Below are 25719 nucleotides of genomic sequence, written 5' to 3'. Positions count from 1 at the left end.
GCAGTTCCAGAAGTCCTCCCCTTTTATTTCAACACCGAGGGCAGCAATCCAGTGCTTGCCATGGACACAGGGAAGAAAGATTACTAACCTGCTGGGATCTGAATCAGGTCTAGTTGCAGACCAAGACTTACTTAGGGAGCTGCCTGACAGAGAGCCTGAGAGGGAGCTGATGGTTCCTGAACTGGGACCAAGGGAGTTCTCATTTCTAAGACAGCGGAAAAGAAATCTGCTTGTTTATGAAAGGGGCTCTCTGGGTCACTTTTGGATTCAAAACTAAGAACTCTAGCTCCATATTGTTGTTAAAAAAAAAAAAAAGCAAGCTGTCTGAAGAAAAGAACTAAAATAAACAGAGAAGTGGGAAAGTCTTTGCCATGTTGGCGAACTCACTATGGAGGCCACGATTTAGAGCAGGGCACTGGATCACAGCCTGGGGGTCTAGGCCCAACAGGGTCTGATTCAAAAGGTAGGTAATCAACCTTTTGACCTTGGGCACGTCACTTGACCTGTCAACGTGACTGTCTCCCGCATGCAGGTAATACTCTCAGGCACTTGGTCCACCCATGTTACCATTTCAGATCAAAGCCAAGCAGGTTTGATCATGTCTGTCTGCCTGCCTGTGCAACTTGGAAAAAAAGTCCAGAAAAGAGCTGCAACATTGAGTTAAATTTCTAAACTACCCCTTCAGAAAGGATAAAGGATTTGAATGATTCAAACCTGAAAAGGAGAGATATAGTAACTGTCTTCAAATATATGAGGGGCTTTTAGCCAAGGGCCAGTGAGAGTGTGGGGCTCACATGTTCTCAGTCTGCACTGAGCAGAGAGAGCACACCCAGGCTCCCAGAAAGAGAAGTTTCTGGCATTAAGGGCCACAGGATACAAACAAGATAGAGAATGTCCTTCTAGAAAAGAGTTCATTGGGAGAAGAGTGGGGAAGAAAGAGAAAGACAGAAAATGGGGCAAAACTATGGCAAGGTGTGAACTCTGCAAAAAGCCATCTCATAGCCCCAGCCTGATGTAGATATTATTCTATAAATCACTTCTCCGTCACCTTGCTCTGTTCTTCTACCTTTTTAATATGCCCCAGAGTCAGAAACCTGCCCTCAAACTGCTTCCCTGAATACCCTGCCTGCTGTTCCTTCACGGGCAATGGGTCAGAGGTTTGCCCACCTCCCTGCTCTCAGGTCTCTAGGGCCTTAGGGTATTTACTGAGCATCAACCTAAATTTGAGGGCACCATTCTCATAGCAATCTGACCATAGTTCCTATCAGAGATGCAGTTACCCAACCCCCCCCCCCCATCGCTGGGGAGAAATCGGAAGTTCCGAACTAGCAAGCTCTAGAGCCAGGATTTAAGGGCAGGCCTGAGGGACTCCTGGGACTGTGCTCTTCCTACCGTATCTGCTGGGGGGGCCCGGGGAGGAGACTGAATGGTGCGGTGTCCGCAGCATGTGGCTGCAGAAAGAAGGGGACAGCGTGGACCCTGCTCCCTGCTCTTTATCTATCTGCAAATCACTCCAAACCCCAATTTCACTGCATTTTTTATGATCTGTGTTGCAAAAGAAAAAAAAAAATCTTTCAAATTACTTTGTAGCTTCTGCATTTTATTGGAGACACAGTTTGGCAATGCAAACATTATCAGTGAGACCCACTTCTAGTTTTCTCTGGTGTTGTTTAGACTCTGAAAAACTCTCCTGGGTGAACACTAGATCCGGATGGAAGGCAAGAAAAGAAGAGCTTAGAAATCCCCGGGTCAGACCCTGGTGGCCCCTCCTCTGGGAGCCTGCAAATAACAGTGCATTGTCATGTTATTAAAGAGAATAGAAATAATGTACAAGTTGCGTCACAACAAAGGAAGAAATGCTAGCTAATGTGCACAGCAGGAAATAATAGTTGACACGCTTGAGAATTACATCGCTGTTTATGCGTCTGTCACCTGGGCTAATTATGCTCTGACTTAAGTATCTGGTGAGCCTGTCATGCCAGGTTTACCAGGAAGCCGTGTGGTTATTACTTACGATCATAGCAAACAGTAAGAGGCACCCAAGAATGGAGGATCACGCGCAAGTATTCTGGGAAGGTTTGCTAGATAACGTAGGTAAGGTGCCTGCCGTGGTACCTGTCCAAAAGAGCCCTTTTCTTTCAACCCATTCCACCTGCTACAGACATAAGCCAGCCCTCAGCCTTGAGCTCTGATTGCTATTCAAATTAGGCCAGAGATCAAAATTGTGTGACCGGAAACGGCCTTAGCTGTCATCGAACCTGACCCCTTACATCTGGGGTTAGGTTGCCTGGTTTAGCTAAAGCACACACCAGTCAAATCCCATTATGGTGAGCTGCACAGGACAAGCAAGCAGTGGAATTTTATTAGACAGCTAGAAATCACATTAGCCCCAGCTCTAGCAGACACAAACGTCCAAGGCGTTCTGCAGTGTGTTAGCAAGAAAAAGAAACCTTCGGCCCATCCTGGAATTAGATCCTTACCCTGCACCCTTCTCTGGGCTCCTCACTGTTTGCATGTGTTGCAAAGTGTGTGCGATTTCTATGAATGTATGTACTTTTTTTCCATTGATGGGACTGGAGCATTTGAGACAGGCGAGCTGCAGGGATGCCTGACAGCAGAATAATGGAGTGAACACATCAGCCCTGCCTCATTCCAACTCTCTTTGCACACTTTTGCAGAATACAGAGTTAGGTATTTTCACTAGAGAAAGGGACGTAGATAAGAATCTGTGAATGTCCACAGTCTAGCTGGGATAACCAGGTTTTGACCTCGATCCTTCTCGTGCAGTCTAGGTAACAAATGGCATGGCCACTCATCCTCTGCTCCTCTCCTTGCCCTCCCAACCCTTCCAAAAACCTCAGGATCAGGAGCCCTCAAAGTCTGACTAGCAGGATGGGGCAAACGGATGTACAGAACGCAAACGGAACGCAACAAGATCAGCTCCTACGAAGAGATTGCTGGGCAGTCTTTCTCACCATCCAGAGAAAGAATCCCAAATACAGGAAGAGCAAAAGAAAAAGGGCAGAAAAGGTTCTCCTTTTCTTCAGAGCAACACATGCTAGCACTTTACAGAGTCTGGCGTGTGTCAGCATTTCTGAAGTAAACTCTATTTTCTTTAGATGAAAGAGATTAAAAAAAAAAAAAACCTAAGAATTCAGCCCAGTGAAAATTGCTTTGGCCATTCACATGCAATAAGCCGTAGAAGCAAGGAGGAAAAAAATCAATTGCTTCTGATTTATTTATTCATTCATTCGTCCACATCCTTTCTCTCTAATGTAAAAAAGGATGTCCTCTGTAATTTCACAAATTGTTAATCTTTTCAAAGAAAAAAAAATCATCCAAGCCTCCTATTGGTTGCCCAGCATCTTGGCACAGGAAATGCACATTCAATTAATTATCCTGTTGCATATAGATTATGTAAGGAAAAAGGGGGACTGATTTTGCTCATTGAATGTTTCACCAATATCTACAATCAGGAGGCCGCTGTAACACTTCTAAGCCTGGTGAATTTGGGATCGCATGCTGTTTTAAAAGCAATGCAAAGTTTCACCTTAATGGTTGCTTTATTTCTTAATCAGGGTGGTGGGTATACCGGTGCTCATTTTATTATTCTTTAGGCCCTTTGGCACATCTTAAATATTTCATACTAAATATTGCTAAATCCCCAAATCTTCTACAACAGATTCTATTCTGGGCTGCTCAGAGCTGAGGGTAGAGAAGGAAAGCTGGAAACGCCAAAATGTAATTGCAATAAAGAGAAGAAAATGTACGAGACCAATTTGGAAGGATGTTTAAAGTTTTAAACCTATGCCAAATAATTGAGATCTATTCAAAGAGAACTGAATTCTATTATAAGCCCATTATACACACAATTATTGAATTATTCTGAACACCTGTTGAAATTGGGTGATAAATTAGCCAAATGAAAATCATCGGGCACCCAGTCAAGCACGTGGTTTGACCACTCCTCTGAATTTGTGGACATAATCTCTCCTCCCATTACTGAGCTGCAAACTAGAGCTTCATCGCTAACACAGGGGAATCCACGTGGTGTTGTGACTCTGTCCTTGTGATCTCTAGCCTTCTGAAGAGATGCTGTAAAAGGCCCCAGTCATCCAACCAGGAGCTAAGGGAGCTGACTGTCTCTCCCTAAAGGCTGCCACAGCCCCTAAGTCCCATTTTTTTCTCATTGCCAAGAGGAACCAGCCTTGGTTTTCCTATCTTTCTGCCATGACATTGAAGCCAACTGTTCTCTCCTCCTGCACACACAGAGAGAGGAGAAGAAAGATGGTCCCCACTAAATCTCTGTCCTAATTCCCAGCCTCCCTAGAGCCCACGTCTGTCACCATCTCCCTGTTCTGCGTGGACAAGGTTTTTACTGTGCAGAATTCCCTTCCACCCTGACTGCTCAGTCCTCACTACCCGGCAAGCCTTTGAAGGTAGTAAATGTGCCCAAGACAGGATCAAGAGAGAGAGGAGGACGTAAGGAGAAGAAAGAAGGACAATCCGACCATCAGACAACATTTTACACCCTGTCTCATAGGCCAGTGGGGAGCAGACATTCCCTCACCCCATTATTTCTCTCTAAAAGCAGGGCTTTTGCCTGCGTGGGGAACTGTAAAAAGAAGTAACACTTCTATAAAAGCTCTAAAAAATACGATTCTGAAATTGGACACCTTATTTGTTTCATTTCTGAATACCATTAGACCAACTGGTTTTACTTCCTTCCCACGACACTCACACACACCCCACGCGAGCCTCCGGGGAGAGGCTGCCGTTCCACTGAAGCCTGCCTTGCGCACCAGCGGGCAGGAACGCCTGCTTTATTGGCCTCGCTTGATAAGTCAAAAATCTTCCCTCTGCTCCACCAAAGTTAACAGATGGCTCGTCCCTTTTGGTACACAGGCGTAAGCATCTTCAAAATAACCTCTTCCTTTCAAGGGTGCCAATTAATTAAATGTCACTGTAATATGTCCCAGCCAAGGAGTGAAGGGAGACACTGGAAGACAAAGGGTCAGTGAAAGAGAACAATGAGGAGAGGTCACATTCTCCTACCTTCACCCGATGACCCCGACAGATCAATGATCACATACACTCTTCCTTCTGGTTCCAGATCAATCTGCAATTAAGAAAATGACAACGGCTCTGTTAGTGCATTGTGGGGGCAGCCCAAGGGTTCCACGACTTCTCCATCCCAAAGGGCTAAAACCGAGAGTCATGGTTCCTCCGTTCAGTTCATCCCCCTGTAGTGTGTCCAGTGCCGGGGGGAGCAGGAATGCAGGAGAATGGGTGTTTATGGAATGTCTGCTACGTTCCGGACACAGCACTAGGAGGTCTGATACAGACCCAATAGATGGTGTCATCCCAGTGGTTCTCAACAGCAAGGGAAACCGGGCACAGAGGACGCCTGACACAGGGAACCTCTTTGGGACACAAAAGTATCTAGAGATGTTTTTGATTGTCATGACCAGAAAGGGAGGGCTGCCACTGGCATCTCATGGGTGGAAGCTAGGGATTCTGCTAAGCATCCCACAGTGGACAGGACGGTCTCCACAATGAAGAATTATCCAGCCCTAGAATGCCAACAGTGTCCACGTCGAGAAACCCCTGGTTACGCCATGTTACCGATAAGGAAGCTAAGCTCCAAGTTTTAGGGTAAGTGGCAATGCTGAGATTCAATGCTAAGACTGTCGAAAGAAACCCGTGTTCCTCAGACTACACAAATTGCTCACAGGGGTGGAAAGAAAAGCATAAGATGCTATTCACACTCAGAAGGTGTTTACAATCTCAAGGGGAAGTTAAAAAACAGAGAACAAAGCTGAACCCAGCTTAAGCATGAGCCGCAGCAGATCACTGATGAAGCATCCAGTGAGTTTGAAATCAGTGCAGAAGAGCAGTCTCGGAAGACTTCATGAAGATAAGAAAGGGGAGTCAGTGGAGGTGGAAGCAGCAGCACATCCCCCAAGTCTGGGAATGCGCGCGGTGCTGGTGGGACACTGAGGGGCGCCCGCACTCAGGTTGTGTGCTGGCACGTTTTGCAAACCACAGATCCTACCGGGGTTGTAAAGAGTGAGCCAACACCACTAAATTCTTACCATCAACCTTCTCCTCCCACCGTCACTTGTTCCCAGCCCGCCTCCAAATCCAACCAGCTACTTCTGTACACAACCAGGCTGATCAGAAAAGTCAGAATGGCTGGGCCTCTGACACTTGACATCTCTGAAGGTCTGAACTCTCCTTACAGAAACTGTGTGCTCCGCGAGAGAGTAGTAACTCTGGAAACCCTGGATCACCAAGTACCGCCGGCGGCCTATCCTCGCCTCCACAGTTCCATCTGTCTCTGCAGAGCTTTAATTGGCTCACACGTGCCAGGCTTGTCTCCCCGGCAAGATGTGAATTTCTTGGGGGGGGGGGGAGCCGGAACCACCACCCCTCCTTAACCTTTTCATTGGCCCCAGCAAAGAGCAGGCACACATTCAGCAAGCACTACTGAGGGTCAGGCTGGTGAACACCTCCTTCTCATTCAAAGTTGAGGTCACTGGTCATCTCTTCTCTGAAGCCGTTCCAGATATTCCCAGTCAGAACTATTACACCTTCACTCCTCCTACGCTCCTACGGTACCCGTGCGATCTGAACCCGGCTCCTACTACACTGGAATACGTTGTCCGTAGGTCTATCTCCTCTGCTGGGCAGAGACGAGGAGAATCACATTTGTATACCTAGTGCTCACCTCACTGTCTATTAGTCAGGAGACACCCAATAAACCTTCGGGGAGGAGAAAAGACTTTATGTTCGGAGCTCTGAAAGCCTATGCTGGGGTCACTTGCCCCTCCAAGGCCCCATCCCCAGGAAGGCAGGTGGGCACATGATCTATACTAATGTGACATTCAAATGAGGAGGGAGGGGAACAAGAGGTGGCACTCCCAGGATCACCACATACCCCCTCTGAGGTAAAAAAACTCACTTGGGACTGCTATTCTCCAGTTGGCACCCCCAGCATCTCATGCCACTCACAGTCCTGGTTCGCCAAGACATTTGTGAGCCCCACTTTACTTCTAGACCCGGTCTCTAGTGGTTGAGAGTGTTTAAAGTTTCTCTCAAAATTTTAGTTCTGTCAACAGAGGTCTTCAGTGCCTCACAGGGGAGGTCCCTGGTGATATTGCAGGTAGTCTGTCAGGGCAGGAAGTGAGGGAATGCAGAGTTCTTTGGGGGGGGGGGCAGAGAGAGAGGGAGGGGCAGAGAAAGAGGGAGAGAGAGAATCCTAAGCAAGCTCCACGCCCAGCATGGAGCCCGACACAGGGCTCGATCTCACGACCCTGAGATCATGACCTGAATCGAAATCAAGAGTTAGCTGCTTAATGGACTGAGCCACCCAGGTGCCCTTGGGAAAGTTCTCAGGTTGCCCCACAGGGGCCACTCACCTGAGTTGGGAATCATGAGCTTGGGACCCAGATGGGAACCCAAAAGCAAACTGGTGATGCCATGCAATGACTCTCCCCATCCTTTCCGCCCCAAGAATCTGTGATTTTAGGTTTCTGTCTAAAGAAAATGTTCTCCAGCCCCCTCACCACTAGGAATCCCTCCCCCCACCGCCACAAGCATAACCCAGCCCCCGCACTAAATTACAAACAGGAAAACCAACAGTCAGCTCTACTGAACAGCCAAACCAAAATCCTGTCCCTGCCACAAATATCAGGGGTCCTCTTGTCCGAGAGCATGGAATTTAAATAATGTATGCCTTTTAGAGATTAGATCATCTCTATTAAACCCCGCCGGCTAAATGAAACAATTTCTCATATCCTCCAACTCAGAGATTTCCCACGACTACGGGCTTCACTGGCAAAGTACAATGCTATCTGTGAAAAGCGGGGAGGGAGACAGCAAAGGCATGAGATGGGCTGGGAGGCCTATTTGAAGGCAAGCGGGCTGCCTCTCTTTGCAAAAGGGGAGTGAGAACTTGTGGCAAGAGGGGACAGGTCATTGACGATAAAATGTATTAGGATATTAACGTTCAAGATAGCAATCAGAAACCATTTTAGCACCCACTGCTGCCTCGATGCCGATGAACTGCACTTCCAAACAGAAAAATAGAAATTAAGCTTTTAAACATGCCAAAAGCAACAAAGAGTTTTGCAGCCTGGGCAGATGGCCACAGAGTGCTGGCGGAGCCCCAGCCGGCATAGGGAGGAGGCGCTGAGAATCCATGTAGGGAGGTCGGACTTCAACGCAGATGACTGGAGGGTTATCAGGCACAAAACGTGGTGGAGTGTGGTGCAACTTCATGGTCAAATTAATTGAATCTCAAGTTCGGCTCACAATTACCTGGCCCGGATAAGGAAGCAATGTAGGTGCCCAGCCCTGCACAGCCCCTGCAAGCTGTCCGTTGCCATCACCACCAGGCAGCTGGCACTACATCAAAGCAGGCCTCCTCCCCCCAACCAGCCATTCCCAGGGTTGGGTCGAAGCTCTTTCTCCTGCACTCAGGGTTCCTCCAAATTATCCCAGATGCGACCCTATTTACCAAATCTCCTTGAAACTCATACCTTCACTTGATGAGTCTTCCCAGCTACTATCTCTATTACCTCTGACTATGTTTTCTTTAGACCTCTTGTGCCTTTGGCTACCCCTCCAGCTGAGGCCAGGAGCAAGCCAACAGAACAATGGGGAAGACAAACACAGCCTTTGGAGTCAGACCGGGGCTGAATCCTGGCTGGGGCAATCATTTACCTTCCCTGAGCTTTGGCCTCAGGCTCATCATCTGTGAAATGGGTTGTTGTAAAAATTCCATGAGACGGGGCGCCTGGGTGGCGAAGTTGTTAAGGGTCTGCCTTCGGCTCAGGGCGTGATCCCAGTGTTCTGGGATCGAGCCCCACATCAGGCTCCTCTGCTAAGAACCTGCTTCTTCCTCTCCCACTCCCCCTGCTTGTGTTCCCTCTCTCGCTGGCTGTCTCTCTCTGTCAAATAAATAAATAAAATCTTTAAAAAAAATTCCATGAGACTCCCATGCAAAGCAGTTGGCACTCAGGAGACAATAAGTACATGGTGGTGATGTGTGAACTTACTGGCTCTGTGGCCTGAAGCAAGTGACTACCTCCTCTGAGCCTCAGAATGCTTCTCCGAGAAATGGAGCTAATAACAGGCCCTGTGACTTTTGGGCTGTGGTGAAGTTAAATGAGATAATCTATGTCAAGAGCTCAGCATGGTGCCCAGCACAAAATCCTCAGTAACCGCTGGTGCTACTGTTTTTAAAAAGCCAAGTCTTCAAATGTGCTACTTAGTCGGATGTTCCTTCCACTCTGTCAAGCTTTTCCCCAACAAAAAAGGTGTTTTCTTGCTCCAAGTTGCTATTATTCCACATTATTCCACATTATTCCAGGAGATCTGATGACTTTACAGAGTTAGCAATATCAAATAAAGCACTGTGTTGAGGGTTTCATGCCCTAGGTTCCCCACAGGCAAAACAGGCTACAGCCCTGGTCATCGGAGGGTCATGAGGCGCTCATGAGGGAAGGGGAGGGGGAGGGTGGCCGCAGGGTGATGGAGCGCCTGCTATGCCTAGACGCTGCGCCCAGTGCTTAGTCGGCATCAGCTCCTTTCATCCCCCTGAGGCCAGCAATGCTCCCTACTTTTCGGGTGGAAAAACTGGAGCTCTGAGAGCTTTAAGCCAGATTCCCACCCAGGGCTCCCTGGGTCACATGGGACAGATGATTCTGCCAGAGCTCTGGTCTCAGGCCCTGCCCAGCTTGGGAAGCCTTCTGCGACAATCCCATGCCAGGCCTCCCCTTCCTGTAGGCCTCCGGCTCTCTGCGCCTTCCTGCTCCCTCTCAGGTGCAAGAGACTGGCTCCCCACCCTGGCCGGCTTGAGGCAGAGCAATGCCTTCAGCACTTTCCTGCCCCCCTGCCCCCAGAGCTCTCCCAGAAAACAAGCCCTGGGCAGAAGCAAGAGCTCTACTCATTTGAATGAGGAACACAGAAATGGGGAACGAGCCCAACCCATAGAGAAACCCACGAAAAAGCCCTCTCTGAAAAGCACAAAAGTATCACGGGCACTTCTTTGGGTGGTGCCTGACTTCACAAACCCTTTGCACACAGCATTTCACGTATTCCTCACAATTACTTAGATAGTAAGGATGACGAGCGCCACCGTTTGTGTGAGAAAGCTGGGGTTAAGCACAAGCCTGGGAGAACAGAGGGCGCCGTTCGCAGGGGAGCCTCTGAGAAATGAGAGCCCTAGAGCCGGACAGCCTGGAGTCCGAGCTCGAACCATCAACTCCTGCCTCCCATTCCAACAGTCCTCCCCCCACACCTCACCTGTCCAGCGGGAAATCCCACTGATGCTGTGTCACTGTGACCCGAAGGTGTCTGCACGTCTGTGTGTTGGGAGTGATCGAGTTCGAGGCAAAGGAGGTAAGAAACTCACAGTCGAGCTTCCTCCTAACCATAGCTTAACTTCCACCAGAGACCTCTAGGCAAACCTTTCCTGGGAACAGCCTGCAAAGGTCACCCATGCCCAATTTGAGTTTCGCTTCCTTTTCCCTCTGTTGTCAGGGGCCTAGGGGCTAGAAAGAAGCTAGAGGTAGGGAGTAGGTCAGAGGACGAATCCAGAAAGGATGAGGAGGGAGAAAGGCTTGCACGGCCTGTCTTGCACCAATTAAGCCCTAGATAATAGGCTGGGTTTTTTTTACCTGGAGGAGGGGAGGGGAGGGGAGTGAGGAAGGTGAAGGAGGAGGGGAATCATCAAGAGAGGAACTCCACAGTTCCTTTCCAAAGCAGGGGTCCCTCTTCTCAAGTCCTGTACACCCCTTTTTGCTGACCATTGTTCCCTGGAGAAACCACAGTCACACTACAGTCCCCAGAGGCGCCAGGCATGGACAAGGCATGCCAGACACAGCAGGAGACCTTCACAAAGCAGACATCCTCCTCACCCCTGCTTTGGAAAACCCAGAACGATGAGGCACGATGCTGGCCAAGCCTCGAGCAGCTGCTTGCTCTCGAAGCTGATTCTGAAGCTAGCAGCTGATTAAAGACTTCATTTGAGAAAGAGTTTGCTACTAGCCCTATTGGTAGGCGCAGTTTGAAAGTAGAGGGCGCCCATGTAATTAAATATAGCAGTTACTTTCCATAAAATAAGGAAAGACAAGCATTGTTTCTTTCTCAAACACTTTCCATGGCAGTGCAAAGATAGGACACAGGCTTTAGAGTACATCCCCGCAGGGCAGAATCCTGCCTGACCAGCACACGGGAGGGATTTAATACATATTGTACATGTTGGCTCAATGGATGAATGGCCTGGCTTTCAATTGAGCCTGCACAACTGAATTATGGAGATGATTCACTTGGGAAGCCAGCAACCTGTACAGAAATATTCCTAGAAGCTTCATTCAGAACGGTGAAATGTTGGAAACAACCCAAATGCCCGACAATAGGTAAACGAATAAGGAAACCATGCTGCCTGCCCGTGATGGAATGTTGCTTGGCCATAAAGAATGAACTACTGATGTCTGCAACAAGACGGATGCTACGAGAAAGAAGCCAAACATAACAGAGTATATACTGTGTGATTCCACTTGCGTGATGTTCTAGAACAGGCAAAACCAATCCAGAGTGACAAAAAGCATACTGGTGATCTCCTGGAGGTGAAGGTGGGAAGTGAATGCAAAGAGGCACGGAGAACCCTTTCTGGCCTAGGGGAGGTTTTCTGAATCTTGATTGAAAGGCAGTGGTACCTTTGTTAAATTGCATCAAGCCAAACTCTTCAAATGAATGCACTTTATTGTATGTAAATTGTACCTCAATGAAATAGTTTTTTAAAAGGGAAAAAAAGAAGCCATCATTTCATTTCACAGAAGGATTCCTCTACAAGTTTCCTTTAATAACAAATCATCTTCCCACCCTCGGGGCATTTAAAATTTCACATTCCAGTTTTAAAAATAAAAGGGTTCATTCAGAGTTTTTCGAGTACATCTGTCACACAACATAATGTACACCTACCTGTGTAGGCACACACATTCACACATCCACCCACACGTGCAAAACACACTCACAGGCACAGCCACCTTCTTCTGTCTTCTGTGATCAAAATACAATAATAGCAAGAAAAACACATCCAAAATGTAGGTTTAAGAGCCTGCTGACTCTTAAAATGATTTAAATCTGTCTGTGTGTGCGTGTATCTCAAGACAATTAGACCAAATGCTCTGGAAGAGCTTTTAATGACCTTAAGGACCTAAATATCTGCAGAGAGGGAGCTCCTTAAATTAAATATGGTACATCACGTGGTAGATTGCTAGGCAAGCCCTAAAAAAAGAATGGAAAGATCAAAATGTACTGACAGATATGAAGTGATCCTGGGATATATTAAGTGGGGGGGGGGTGGAAGCAAGGTGCGATGTGTTTATTATGCTAGGCTACTGTGTGAATACACCCCCCGCCCAGACACAGGCTCACACTCACACTCTCACACTTGTGCCACAGATTATCTTCAGAAGAAGTTTTAATCAACAGGAAACAGGGGTGGCCTCAAGAGATGGAAACTATAGGATTGAAACTATAGGGACCAGGAATTGGGAAAAGGCTGATTCATCACTTAAGCTCTTTGGACCCTATGATTTTTTAAATCATGTTCTTGGGTTCACTTGCTACAAAGCTGAAGTCAATACCTTTTTCTCTAGCTATTTCTTTTTTTCTTTTAAGATTTATTTATTTATTTATTTATTTATTTATTTATTTATTTATTTATTTATTTTGAGAGAGAGAGAGAGACAGCAAGCAGGGGGAGTGGGAGAGGAAGAAGCAGGCTCCCAGGGCAGCAGGGAGCCCGATTTGGGGCTCGATCCCAGGACCCTGGGATCACGCCCTGGGCCGAAGGCAGAGGCTTAATGACTGAGCCACCCAGGCGCCCCTCTCTAGCTATTTCTAACCTCCAATTCCCCAGAGAGCAGCTTGCTTCAGTTACCAGATGCATCTTAAAGAAATGCCTCGAAACTGGCTAACAGATTGCTTTCCCATCCCCTGTAGGTCATGGGGACCAACCCAGCAGCAGCCATCACCTCCATGTGGAAGTCCTGTTGACTGGACTGGAGGCTTATGCAACAGGTTCTAGCTCTCCAAGGCCACAAATGGAGTAAACTCAAGTTAGTACCTGCTTCCTCTTTTTATTTTATTTATTTATTACAGATAGAAAGAGAGTGAGTATGTGGGGGGGGGGGGCAGAGGGAGAGGGAGGGAGAAGCAGACTCCCTGCAGGACCCTAGGATCATGACCTGAGCCGAAGGCAGACACTTAACTGACTGAGCCACCCAGACACCCCTGCTTCCTCTTTTCAACAGGCTCAGAAATAGAACCAGAGAGCTGGCTCCCTCTGAAGACAGAGGTGGCTGAAAACAAATACCTCTATGTGTACACAAATGCTCTCCTGCACTGAGAAAATATCCAAAAGTGCCAAACCTAATATCAGGAGTGTGGAGTGGTTTACAAGCTTCGTCCAGGAACGGTATAGATTTTCTACCTTCCTTCAGGAAACAGCAGTGTGTGATTGTGCATCCCAAGAGGAGATGGTGCATGCAAATAGCAGGAAATGTAGGCACCTACCCCCAGTGTTCTAAAGTGAAAAATCTCCCACCACCAATCAGCACTTTGCATTCTGCATTTTGCTTTGCAGTGCCCTCTCTCTTTGGGTGTATTCACATGTATGTGTTGTATCCCACATTTCCCATCTGTTACACTAAGCCAATACATTATAGGGATTAAGAGAAAAGGCTCTAAAGCTAGCCCACCCGGGTTCAAATCCCAGTTCTGCCTGTTATAAACTGTGTGGCCCTTGCTTCAATTTCCTCATCTATAAATTGAGAACCTCAGTGGCACCTGCCTCATGGTGTGCAAAGGATCAAATGACATAGTGTAGTGCTTGGAGCTGTGCCTGGCACACAGCTAGCAGCCTATAAACCTAAGGTGTCAGGCCAGTATGTTGCTTCCTGCCCAGACTGCGAGCCAAGTGTTCCTCTCGGGGGGTTCTGCAGTACTTTCTCCAGGGCTGGGCACAAGGCAGGTAATCACTAGAGGCTACAAGTGAAACTGAATGGATCCATGTAAAACAAAGACAAGCTGAGTAAGGAGCTCAAGATGGTGCAACCAGAAAACTCATCTTCAAACTTCTCTGTCTCTGTAACATGACAAACCAGAAGAACCTCTGATGGATGGCTGTTTGCAAAGATGTTCAGTTCTTGACTCCCTTCAAAATCCAAGATGTATAATTTTAATTCATCACTTTTGAGCTCCTCAAGATAGACTGTTTTGTTCATAATAATAATCACAATCCTAATATACACCCTTCATTGAGCACTTTTCACATGTTATCTTTGTGAGAGAGGCAATATCCTTATTCTTAACTGTTTCAGGGATGAGAAACTGAGGCTTACGGATTTAAGAAACCTGCCCACATTCTCACAGCATGAAGAGGAGAAACCTGGATTAAAGCATGCTCTCCAACTCTGGACCCAATGCTCCCATTGCATTTTATAACAATCCCAGAAGCAAGAAATTTAAGAGTCATAGTCTACTTGGAAATCACTTGGTTAAAATAAGCAAAGAAATACAAATTAAAGGGTAAGATTTTTAAAAAATTTCTTTTCCCTGACAAATGAACCGAAGTTGCTTTGGGGCTATATATTTTGTGTTATTTGTTTATTAAAATATAAACAAAATTAAGTATCATGATATGCTCAGTTTTTAAAAATAAAAAAAACTATATGCGAACTTATAACGAGAAGTGACAGTCCCCTGCCCCATTATTCCCCAGGGGGAGTCAATTTTAACAATTTCTATTTGGGTTTTGCTGGTGGTCACTGCCATGTCCCTAAATAAAATGCTTGTACCTCAGTTTCCTGATTTCTTATTTTAGACATTCTCTTTTGCCTTGCTGCTATGATCAATGAGGATTTAGTGCACTCACCACTGCTCTACACTTTCCCCCTCCACAAAATATACATTGCAATTCTCAGTTCCTCCTTTATGCTCTACAACTGCAAAAAAGCAATCCAAAATGTCAATTTCTTGTTTCATCGACTATAGACAATATTCCTTGACCCTCTTCATTATGACCAGAGGACCTTAGTGCTTCCAGCCCTCCATATCCTCTTACCACCTCTTCCATCCATCCCAATTCCCACCTCTGTGTCTTTCCTGTTAGACCATCAATGTTGACAACACTGACGTTTCATTCTCTAATTGTAATTGAGGTCCACGTTTTCCATATATGTTGTTTCAGAAATCTGAAGACAAACTGATAGTGTTTATTTATTCTAACTTTTAAATGGCATTACATATACTACCTTTTCCATCGGTCCAATGTGACAACCCATGTGCCACTTAATGGAAACTATCCTAATATCAAATTTAAATGGATTTTTTTTTCCTCACATAGCCTACTGCATTTTTCAGATCAACTCTTCCCTGGGTCCTTTTCTCTTGGGGTTTTCCCTTCTAGAAACTTCCACTGTCCTTCTTCCTAATGGATTGACTGCTCTGGTCTGCTGCACAGCTGTAGTGCTGTGACTTCTTTTCACTGCTCTACTGGATACAGCTGCTGTCGCTGGAATCCATCACCTTCTTTGTTCTGGGTTATTCCCTTGCTTTTATCATAAAGTACTCATTGAAATAAAGTTCTGATTGAAATATTGATTAAGAGTGCCTAGAAAGCCAGCTAAGACATGCCTGTCCTCACACATGATTGATAGTTTGGCTGGATATAGAATTCTAGGTGAAAAAAAATCATTATCAGAACTTTCTTTTTCTAACATAAATATTGCCAATGGATCTCATGTCAGCCTGATAACTGTTGTTTAGTAGGTATCTTTGTTTTGTTTTCACTCTTTGGAAGTTCTAGGGCCTTTTTTATCTTAGTGCTGTGAACTCTCACAATGATAGGTCTCAGGCTGTCCTTTTCTGATTTATTGCACTGAAACTCAACTTGTGGAAGAGGCTCTTCTGTTTTGTTCTTTGCTATTGGCCTCTTCATTTTCTCTATGAAACACCTAGTATTCAGATGTCAGACCTGTAGGATCGATCCCTATGTCTCGTTCTACGTGTTATCCATATTTCCTTTTCTTTTATCTTCTTACTCCATATTCTAGGAGATTTCCTTGGCTTTATCTTATAATTCTTCACTGAACTTTTATATCTGACAATAATATGGTGTGTTTCCAGAAATGCCTTCCTATTTTCTCCTTTCTCATAGCATCCTTTTTAAAAATTTGATTTATTTTCTCAGTTGGGTTTATGGATGCAACACATTTCTGTGGATACCAGTCCAGCTGTCCTAGGGTTAGACAGTGGGAGTTGGCCATTGTAGCAGGGGATTCCCCACATCAGCTTCGCCAGTTCTTCCCAAAGCATTATACCATTTGCTTTTAAAAGAACCATCCAGTTTTTTACCCTGGGAATCAGAATCTGGCTCCAGGTCCTTCTGTAGTGAGAGCAGGGAGTACCCAGTTCCACATACAGACCGTTAGATGGTCACATGTTTGCAGCTGCACATCTCACGTCTTCTCCCTGGGGTAACTACAGTCTCCAGACTGGGAGCCCCTTTCAGGTCCTGCAGGACAGCTGGTACCAGGTGAGGCTCCAGTACCGTCTGCATCTGCTCCAGGCGACCCTTTGGTACCGCTATTCTGTTCCATCTATTGCCGCCCTGCCCTCTATTTTCATCCCCAGAAAGTCACTGAAATGGTTTGATGAAGCTTCTTTCTGCTTACTTTGTTGTTATCGAATTTTATCCCTCCACTTTTGTCTTTTTCTATTATTTAGATAGTGTCTCGGGCAGGCAAAGAAACAAACATACTTGCTTCAAGACTACCTTGAATGGAAAATCTAAAAAAAATATATCATCTTGAATGATACAATCCAGTGCTGGTGAGAGTAGAGGAGAAATAGACATTCTTATACACTGCTGAGGAAGTGTAAACTGGCACAAAATTTGTAGAGAGGGGTCTGGAATTATATAACAAAAATCCTTTGACCTAGCAATTCCACTTCTGGGAATTTATCCCAAATCACACATGTGCAAAACAATTTAACAACAAGGATGATCATTACAGCATTTTTTAAGAGTGTAAAATTAGAAACTAATTGTTTAACAATAGCAAACTATTTAAATAAATTGTGGCATATTCAAATCATTAGATACCATGCCATCATGAAAAAAGATCTTGCTGAATTATATTTAATGACATGAAAAGATATGCAAAATATGGTATTAAGTGAGAGGAAAAATGAGATGACAAAGGAATATGTATTCTACGGTACAATTTTGTAAAACAAAATGTGTATGGCTGGGTTACATACCCAAAGGGGAAAAAAAAAACCCTAGGAGAGAGTGGAATAATGTGTGAGTTTTTTTCTTTGTGCATACCTATACTTATCTAAGCATCTTATTTTCCTTCCATGTCCTACTATAACTTTTATGACAAAAAAAAATCAAACAGTAAATTTGTTGCTGCTTAAAGAACATTATGTAGCTCAATCCCCTCATTTACAGGTAAGGAAACTGAGGCACAGTGAGGTTAAGCAATCTATTCAGGCACCTGAGTAAATTACCCACAGCCAAAAAAAGAGAGGAAGGGAAGGGACAGGAAGGGAAGGGAAGGGAAGGGAAGGGAAGGGAAGGGAAGGGAAGGGAAGGGAAGGGAAGGGAAGGGAAGGGAGAAAAGAAACTCAATTATCTTGATTTTCAGTCTAGAGCTAAGGTGCAAGTTAAAAATGAGACACATTATTTTAAATTTACATATTTTTTAAAGTGTAGTTTTCTGGTCAAATAGTAATAGCACTACCTAATCTTAATCAATTAGGCATATTCTTTTTTTTTTTTTCGGTGGGGGGGGAGAGAGAGAGAACAAGCCAGGGGAGCGAGACGGAGGAGAGGGAGAAAGAGAATCTCAAGCAGGCTCCATGCCCAGAACGGAGCCTGATGCAGGGCTCCATCTCAAGACCCTGAGATCATGACCTGAGCTGAAATCAAGAGTCAGATGCTCAACCGACTGAGCCACCCAGGCGCCCCTCAACCAGGCATATTGTTTTGGTTTTTTTTTTAAGATTTTATTTATTTATTTGACAGAGAGAGAGACAGCCGGCGAGAGAGGGAACACAAGCAGGGGGAGTGGGAGAGGAAGAAGCAGGCTCATAGCGGAGGAGCCTGATGTGGGACTCGATCCCATAACGCCGGGATCACGTCCTGAGCCGAAGGCAGACGCTTAACCGCTGTGCCACCCAGGCGCCCCAACCAGGCATATTCTTAATTAGATACAATTTGAACATATTAAGGAAAACCTTCCATAACTCAACCAAGTGGAACACACTAGACTAAAAATCCTTTTCTTTGATCAAACCTCCTTCTCTATGTGATGGTGTTCCTCTGTTTCTGGGGGGTGATGTGGCCTACATTTTTACACTTTACACACTGTTGCCTTCAAACTACCTTTCACATAACGGACTTTCATGACAACACAGACTTTGTCATTCATGTAACAAGCAAACATTTTTGCTAGAAAATGCTCATACAGTGCCTATCACCTAGCTATGTTGTGTTGCCATCTTGTTTCTACAGGAATTCTTTGGAATATATTCTCCCATTTGTCTTCAACATTCTAGGAAACAGAAATAAATAAAATAAAATAAAATAAAATAAAATAAAATAAAATAAAATAAAATAAAATAAAATAATGCTGCTGCTACAAAAATCAAGCAAAAAGAAAAATAGAATTTATTAGGCATGTCAGAATCAGCCAAAAATTTCCCTCCATTGGACACACATCAGTTGACTCTACTGAATTTTGAAGGAAAACAGTGAATTTTTAAAACTTCTAGATTTTGTATCAAAAAGGTGAAGAAGACGTAAGTAAGAAGTTTGGCATAATTTCCAGTTTTCTGGGATAGAGCCTGCCTTAACATGTACTCTAATGAGCGTGCGTGAATGTTAAGTTCGATTTTTTCTATAAATAAATGAATATATAAGTTTATGCCTACAAATTATGTATGAAAGCACGGACATCTCCTCTCTGAAAAAGAACGACTCTCTTTGCGTATTCTGTTCTAATTTTCTACACATAAGTGAAGTCCCAGGCCTTATAAGATGAACAAGTTAATGCAGCTGGACACACAAATTAGACACACGTACTGAAGCCCACATCAACATCTGAACTAGAAGGAAAGATATTTCCTAAAGCACACAGCAAAGGGGATCTGAAAATTGTCTGTTCAAGCTCTAAATGTCAGAATAGTTCCTTAATTCACAGTTTTCTATCCTGGATATTAGATTTCCATATATTTTGGACAACCTCAGAAGAGCGTTATATCACATGTATATTATGCTACAGACCAGATGAGATACATTTTATGAACTCAAATCTACTTTGTAAGGACAGTCTCGGGCCATCTACAATCACTAATTAATTAATGGGGTAGGCCTTGAAATAAACAGAAGATATAAACCACTACCCAAGCATAAAGAAAGCTCCCAGCCTTTCGAAGATATCAAAGACAAAGTTTAAAACATCCAATTCTATCCTCAAAGTAGTCAATGCTTTGTTTATTGCTCAGAGTGGGTGTAACTGGAAACTAGTTTCGGTTAATAGATGCTTTCTAATGGGTCGAAGCTTTCGTTGGTTTTCATTTAGAACATTTCATGCCTTGGTTACAGAAAGGCTGTTTCAAAGTTAGGGTTTGTTGACTTCATGTTAACGTATCTGTTAATTCATTGAGGAAGGCCTTCCTGATATTCCAAGGAGCCACAGGGCAGCTGGAGGTGAGGTCAGAGAGGTGGGGCGCCCTGAGTACATGGGCTTTGGCTCCCAGTGAGATGCGGAGCCAGGGGAGAGTCTGAGCAAAGCAGTGACACACTGTGACTTACACCTTGGGAGGGTCACTCTGGCTGCTGTGTGGAGAGTAAACCGTAGGCACAGACAAGGAAGCATGAAGATGGCTTAGGGGGCTATCATCATCATCCAAGTGGGAGACAGCGGTAGCCAGAAGGGATAGTATCAATAGTGATGAAAGTGGCCAGATTCTGGGATATTCTGACGATAGAGCCAAGAGGATTGCTGATGGATTGGATGTCAGGTGGGAGAAAAAAGAGGGCTCAAGGATAGTGTGGAGATATCTGGCCTGAGCCAAACATGGAGCTGCCACCAGCTGAGCGGGAGACTGAGCGGAGCAGGGAGTCGGGTGCCGGAAGGAGGGTTTGGACAGGCTTGGTGGGAGACGCGTCTGAGACAGCCAAAGACAACTGGATACACGCAGGGAAAGGCCCAGGCTTCTGGTCTGGATTTGGTAGTCACTAGCAGGTAGATGGTACAGATCCACAGGCCCCTGACCCACAACCTGACATCCAAAAGGCTCCAACAATTTGGCTTTTTCTGAGGTTTGGGCCAAAATCATTTAACAAACCCTGACCCAGGCTAACACAAGACTATTTATGTTTATATTTACTCCATTTAGTGTGAATGTTTATACATTTGTGCAAGAAGTATTTGTTTGATCAGGAAGGGCTGCCCTAGAGTCTGCTGGGGGTGTTGGGTAATACATAGTATATATACTATAGGAACCTTCTAGAATCTAAAAAAAACACGTGACTTCTAAACAAATCTGGCCCTAAGAGTTTTGGATAAGGGGTGTGGATCTGTAGCTGAGCCATGACACTGGAGGGATGAGAATTGATCCCAGGGGCCCTCCAACACAGAGAAATTGGGAAGAAGAGGGACCTGCCCAGACATCTGAAAAGATCCTCCCGCCGAGGTCTGACCTCCAGTACCCTGGGTGGAGTCAACTTTGACTTCCCTCCTTCTTCCCTCCAAACCACCACCACCAAGCATACACCAAGCACTCGTCACAGATACGTGGCTTATAAAAGCCTTGGTTTTCATAGCTTTCTCTGTGTCTTCAAAAGAGATGGCAAAAAAACATCTCCCTCCCTCTCCCCCTCTCCACACACAGTTTTTATCAAGCCTGTTAAACACTGACTTCAGGCACTGCTGAACTACTCGCTGCACTTGTTGTAAGGTGGGGTTTGTGTGATGAGGGGAAAAAAATGTAGAAAACCAGAAATAAAGCTTATAGTTAGATCAAGGCATTTCCTGTTTCTGGGAAGCCTGTCTGCCTGCTGCTGTTGCTCTAACAGATTGAGTGTCCCTCCTTCTACCACTAAACACCCAAACTCCAAAATTCTGTCAGGAGGCAGGGGCAGGGGGGTGCAGTGGGGCTCCCCAAGTCCCAGGCCTGTGGCAGGAAAACCGTGCAGGGAGAGATGGGTATCTCAGCCTCGATCCAAGATGCCCCCTGGGGCTGCAGAGCCACAGGGCCCCCACAGGCGCAGCCTTGTGTTCTAAGGCAAGACAGAGAAGGGGTGAGAGAATCTAGAACCCAGGCCACTGACATGGCTGCTGTTAGGCACGCCATTATTCCTCTGTCCACTCCAGGGGGTAAACATGCTCTGGAGCGGGCAGCTTTGCTGAAGATAAGTAGCCCTATAAACAATTACAAGTAAAAATGAAAAAGTACTCTTACTCACGAACCCATCTAGCCCCCCAAATGCACCCAGGCTCTGCTGCCTTTCCAGGCCCCACTACCCAACATCCCCCCTTCTCCTGACCTGGATGACCTGGATTCCTAGGCTCAGAAGACCTCCGTATCAGCCTAAATCGCTGGCCCATTTAACTTCGAAGAAAGAAGACACAAGAAATCTCTATTAGAAATTCCAGGTTGAGGCACCTGGGTGGCGCAGTCGATTAAGCATCTGACTTTTGGTTTCAGCTCAGGTCATGATCTCAGGGTGGTAAGACCGAGCCCAGCCCCATGCCAGGCTCTGCGCTCAGTGGGGAGTCTGCTTAAAGATTCTCTCCCACTGCCCCTCCCCCCCACTTGCCTCTCTCTCCCCCCCCAAAATAAATAAATAAATAAATAAATAAATAAATAAATAAATCTTAAAAAAAAAAAAAAAAAACGGAAAAAAAAAGAAATTCCGGGAGCTCCTTGATTCAAAAACAGATGAGCAACACACAACAACTGGAAAATCGGTCATTGGTCAAGAGAAGTGTTGAAACTGGGTGACAGATATAGGTCCATTATTCCACTCTATCCACTTCTGTACATGTCTGAAATTCTCCATAAGACAAAAGACGAGGGCAGGAGAAGGACAAGGGAGCAAAAGAGGGATGGGGGAGGGAGCAAGTACTCATCTGCACTACCCCACATTCCATGGCTCAGCCTGGGTTTGCCTAAAGACCACAATGGGGAGCAGGGTGCCAAATTTAACTCAAACCCTTCCCCCTCCTGTCCCAACCAATTCAACCCAATACCTTGCTGGGGACAAAGGGACGAGTAATCACAAGCCACGGCTGTCCATCCGGGCCCTCATCACGGCCCCTCTGGCGAGCCTCCCCGAGCCCTTCCCGGACCCTCTCACGCAGCTACAGTAGGCGGCTGCCGCTCTTCGTGTTTCCTTCACGACTCACAGTGCCAAGGGCTTTGGAAGAAAAAAAAATGAGTTGATCACTTCATGCTTTCGTTTCTTCGTAAAGATGTTTTCCCTGACTTCAAAGGCTGTCTGTTGACCTTAGATGATTAGGGAGAATTAATGGAACTAATTGAGTTAACAATAGGACTGTCCTGCTGAAGCCTGCAAATTATCCCTGATTCCCTTTGATTGCTTCGAGATTACCTCACCGCCACCAAACCCAGTAAACTTCCACACGACCGCCGTGCTTGGCTGTGCCGCCGTGCAAAGCCAGATGTGCAGAGTCGGCACCAGGCAGGACAGAGCTGGAGGCAGCCTCCAGAGTGTGAACAAGGCTGCCAACCTCCCAGCAGGGCTGAGGAAGAGCCAGCAAGCTGGCGAGCATTCTCCAGGCGTGCAAAGCTTGGTCTGCGTTAGCCAGGCCAGACACCCTGCCCTCACGCAGGCCGGGAGCCGTGACCTCTGGCTGGCAACGGCCATGTATTCCACCGGCGAGGGACAGAATGCATCTGTCCCGGGCACACGCATCTCAGATGCCGCTGTGGCTGCCAGAGGTAGAACTAGGCCCAGGGAACAACCAGGAAATAAAACACAGCCAAAGGAATAGGTGTGGAAAACATGAAGCTGTCACAGACAGATGGAAGGTGTCCTCCTTGAAAGCTTGCAGGTGGCACTCAAACCAAGCAGGGAGGGGGGAAGAGGGGTGACTGCCAGGGCCCCCTCCTGGCTTCCTCTCTGCTCCCTGCCCCCACACCCTTACGTCTATGGGTGATTCTGCTAGAGTGTGACACAGACCCTGGTACCTCATCAGCCAAACATGAGCAAACCCACCATCGCTTCTCCTCGGAAGTCAAGTGATTCTGATCCTTTCCTGCTTCAGCCTATCAGTGAATGACAGGCTTCCCCATTCAGTGGGATCCAGATCTTGCAATCGTCTGTCTGAGAAAGTGAATTCAATTGCTCAACCCCCGTGTGAAATAATTTCCAACAAACTCCAATTTCTCTTTATCCAGAAAGAACAGAGGATCAAAGTTCCTGTTGAAGAACCTGGCAGGCCCAGGTGTGCTGTTTGAGGAGGCGGGAAGGATGTGGGTGTCTGGGCCAACTTCTCAACCTTCAGAATCACAGCCCTGGGAATTCACTCCAGGGCTCAAAGCTCTGGCTGAGCCCCCTTCCCTCTTCGCCAAGTTTCCTGGGGCATGGGGCTTGACAACGGGGAACAAACTCAGTGGGAGCCTGGGAGCTTCCAGAACAGGTTCTTCTTCACCTTTGTTTCCCCAGGCCTAGCATGGCACCCTAGCATGGCACCCTAGCATGGCATGGGCAATGGGGGTGAGGGTGGGGTAACAGGTGTCAGTTACAGGGGAGTGACTATCCCAACGCGAAGACTAATGAGAAACTTCTGTCTCTGCTGTAACATTTTGTTTGGGCTATTACATATCAATCATAGGACCTCCTGTAGGAATCAGGGTAATTATTAATGTGAGCTTATGTTTTGCATAAGGGAATCTTTGCCAAAATAAAAAGCTAAGAAGCAACTCTCCTCACAGAGAGAGGTTAACAAGCAAACCCGCCTAAGAGAGAAAACAGAAGTCAGTTTTAGGAGGGAGTTAACCCTTGATTATGCAGCACATTCAGTGAGTGACATAGACTCACCCCTCGCATCCTCAAATGCTCCCCTTCCACCACCTCCACGGCCAAGCTGCCTGAGTGAACCAGGCCCTTTCTACTCTACTGCCCAGAGTCCTTCCCGGGCATCCAAAGCCGGGCAAAAGGAGCAAACACCTGCAGAACAGGGGATCTCAGGCAGTCACCCTTCGCTGCACATTCTCCCTAACCGTATCTCCTGGGGCAGCAAGTGGGGGCACAATTCTGGCTGCTTTCTAATTTTCCCAAGAGCCATAGCGCCACTCCCCAGGGGTGGCTCAGGCTTCCTTCTCTGGAAAGCAGTGCTCTTAAAATGCCACGGGCTCTCCCCCAAACAACAAAATTACTTTTCTCCCCTCAGGAGACAATGGGAACACAGCTTTCCCGTCGCTGTATGTGGTTTGTACACCACTGACGTACACCGTGACCGATACACACTGACTTTCCACAGAACTTCTGAAGAACATATGTATGAAGAATTCAGAAAGACAGAGCGAGACACTAAGGCCAGCTCCGGGTCCTCCCACACTTGGCCCTTCACGGCTGGTCAGTCACTGAGCCCCTCAGGACCTTCTTCATAAGCTGCTGGGCCCACTCTTTGCATTCGCACCCCCAGCACCGGCCCTCACAGAATGGGGCCTCAGGGCCCCAGAACTCCCCTTATTCTCCCCAGCATTCTTCCACACTCCATGTGCAAACCCAACGGGCTGACATACAACACTGCTGTCATGATGCCTCTTTCCCCAACCCTCTTTCTGTCCACGAATATCTGTGACATTCGGTTCCCTGTGTTCCTCTCCCCTGCAAAGGCCCAGTGCTCCAGGCAGGCTGACCGAGCCACCATCCTGCCTGAGCTCTCCCACACCTGCGCGCCTCACACTGCACTGGGGGCCCGGTCTGACCCCTCACGCCGCCTCCAGGCTTCTCCATGGAGCCACTTCTCTGGCGCTGAGCTGGTGCACGGGTAGGCTCCACAGGTCGCTTTCAGGGCATGACCCACTCTATAGTCTCCTTTTTCTCTGTCCTTCAGCCCCTGGGCCCTAGTAAAGGGCCCCACGCATAGGAGCTGTTTGAAAAATACTTGTTATGGGGTGCCTGGCTGGCTTAGTCAGTGCAGCACGCAACTCTTGAGCTCAGAGTTGTGAGTTCAAACCCTGCATGGGCATGAAGTCTACTTAAAAAATAAAAAATACATTTGTTACTCATTTCCGTTCCAGGCTCTGATGCTCCATCTCTTCCTTTAGCATCTATAACTTACAGGATATAATTACTTCCACTTCCAAGTGTTCGGTGTTGAGCAAAGTGACTCTGGATATAAACAATGTTTTTGAAATGCTATACCTTCTTTCCATCAATCAACCAGTTACTAAAAAGGGTAGTGTGCCTATAGTAGATGAGATCGCCAGAGGGCATGGGGGGCTTGGAAGGATGAATGATCCCAGAATAGCCTTGGAAGTCCTGAACACAGAGCCCCTCTCCCACCACGCCTCTCCCCACACCATCCCAAGCATGGCTCCCTCAACCCTCGAGGCTCAGACATGCTGGCTTGGTGCCGTCTCATGTAAGCTGTC

General features: G+C 46.5%; 1 protein-coding gene across 2 annotated transcripts in view; it reads right to left on the bottom strand.

Moving 5' to 3' along the window:
• PRKCE (protein kinase C epsilon) overlaps positions 1-25719 on the bottom strand; it is a 570596-nt gene that overhangs the window by 384398 nt on the left and 160479 nt on the right. For both annotated transcript variants that reach the window (XR_015725163.1, XM_045787917.2), the window contains exon 2: positions 5056-5119. Coding sequence is in view for 1 of the 2 variants with exons in the window: in XM_045787917.2 (XP_045643873.1) it covers positions 5056-5119 (64 nt within the window). In the remaining variant the exon portion in view is untranslated. The remainder of the gene's footprint in view (positions 1-5055; positions 5120-25719) is intronic.

This window comes from Ursus americanus, chromosome 7 (genome assembly GCF_024610735.1).
Source record: "Ursus americanus isolate L20-20 chromosome 7, mUrsAme1.1.p, whole genome shotgun sequence".
NCBI lineage: Eukaryota > Metazoa > Chordata > Mammalia > Carnivora > Ursidae > Ursus > Ursus americanus.
The sequence above is the reverse complement of the archived record's forward strand: the minus strand, read 5'-3'. Positions and strand labels throughout refer to the sequence as shown.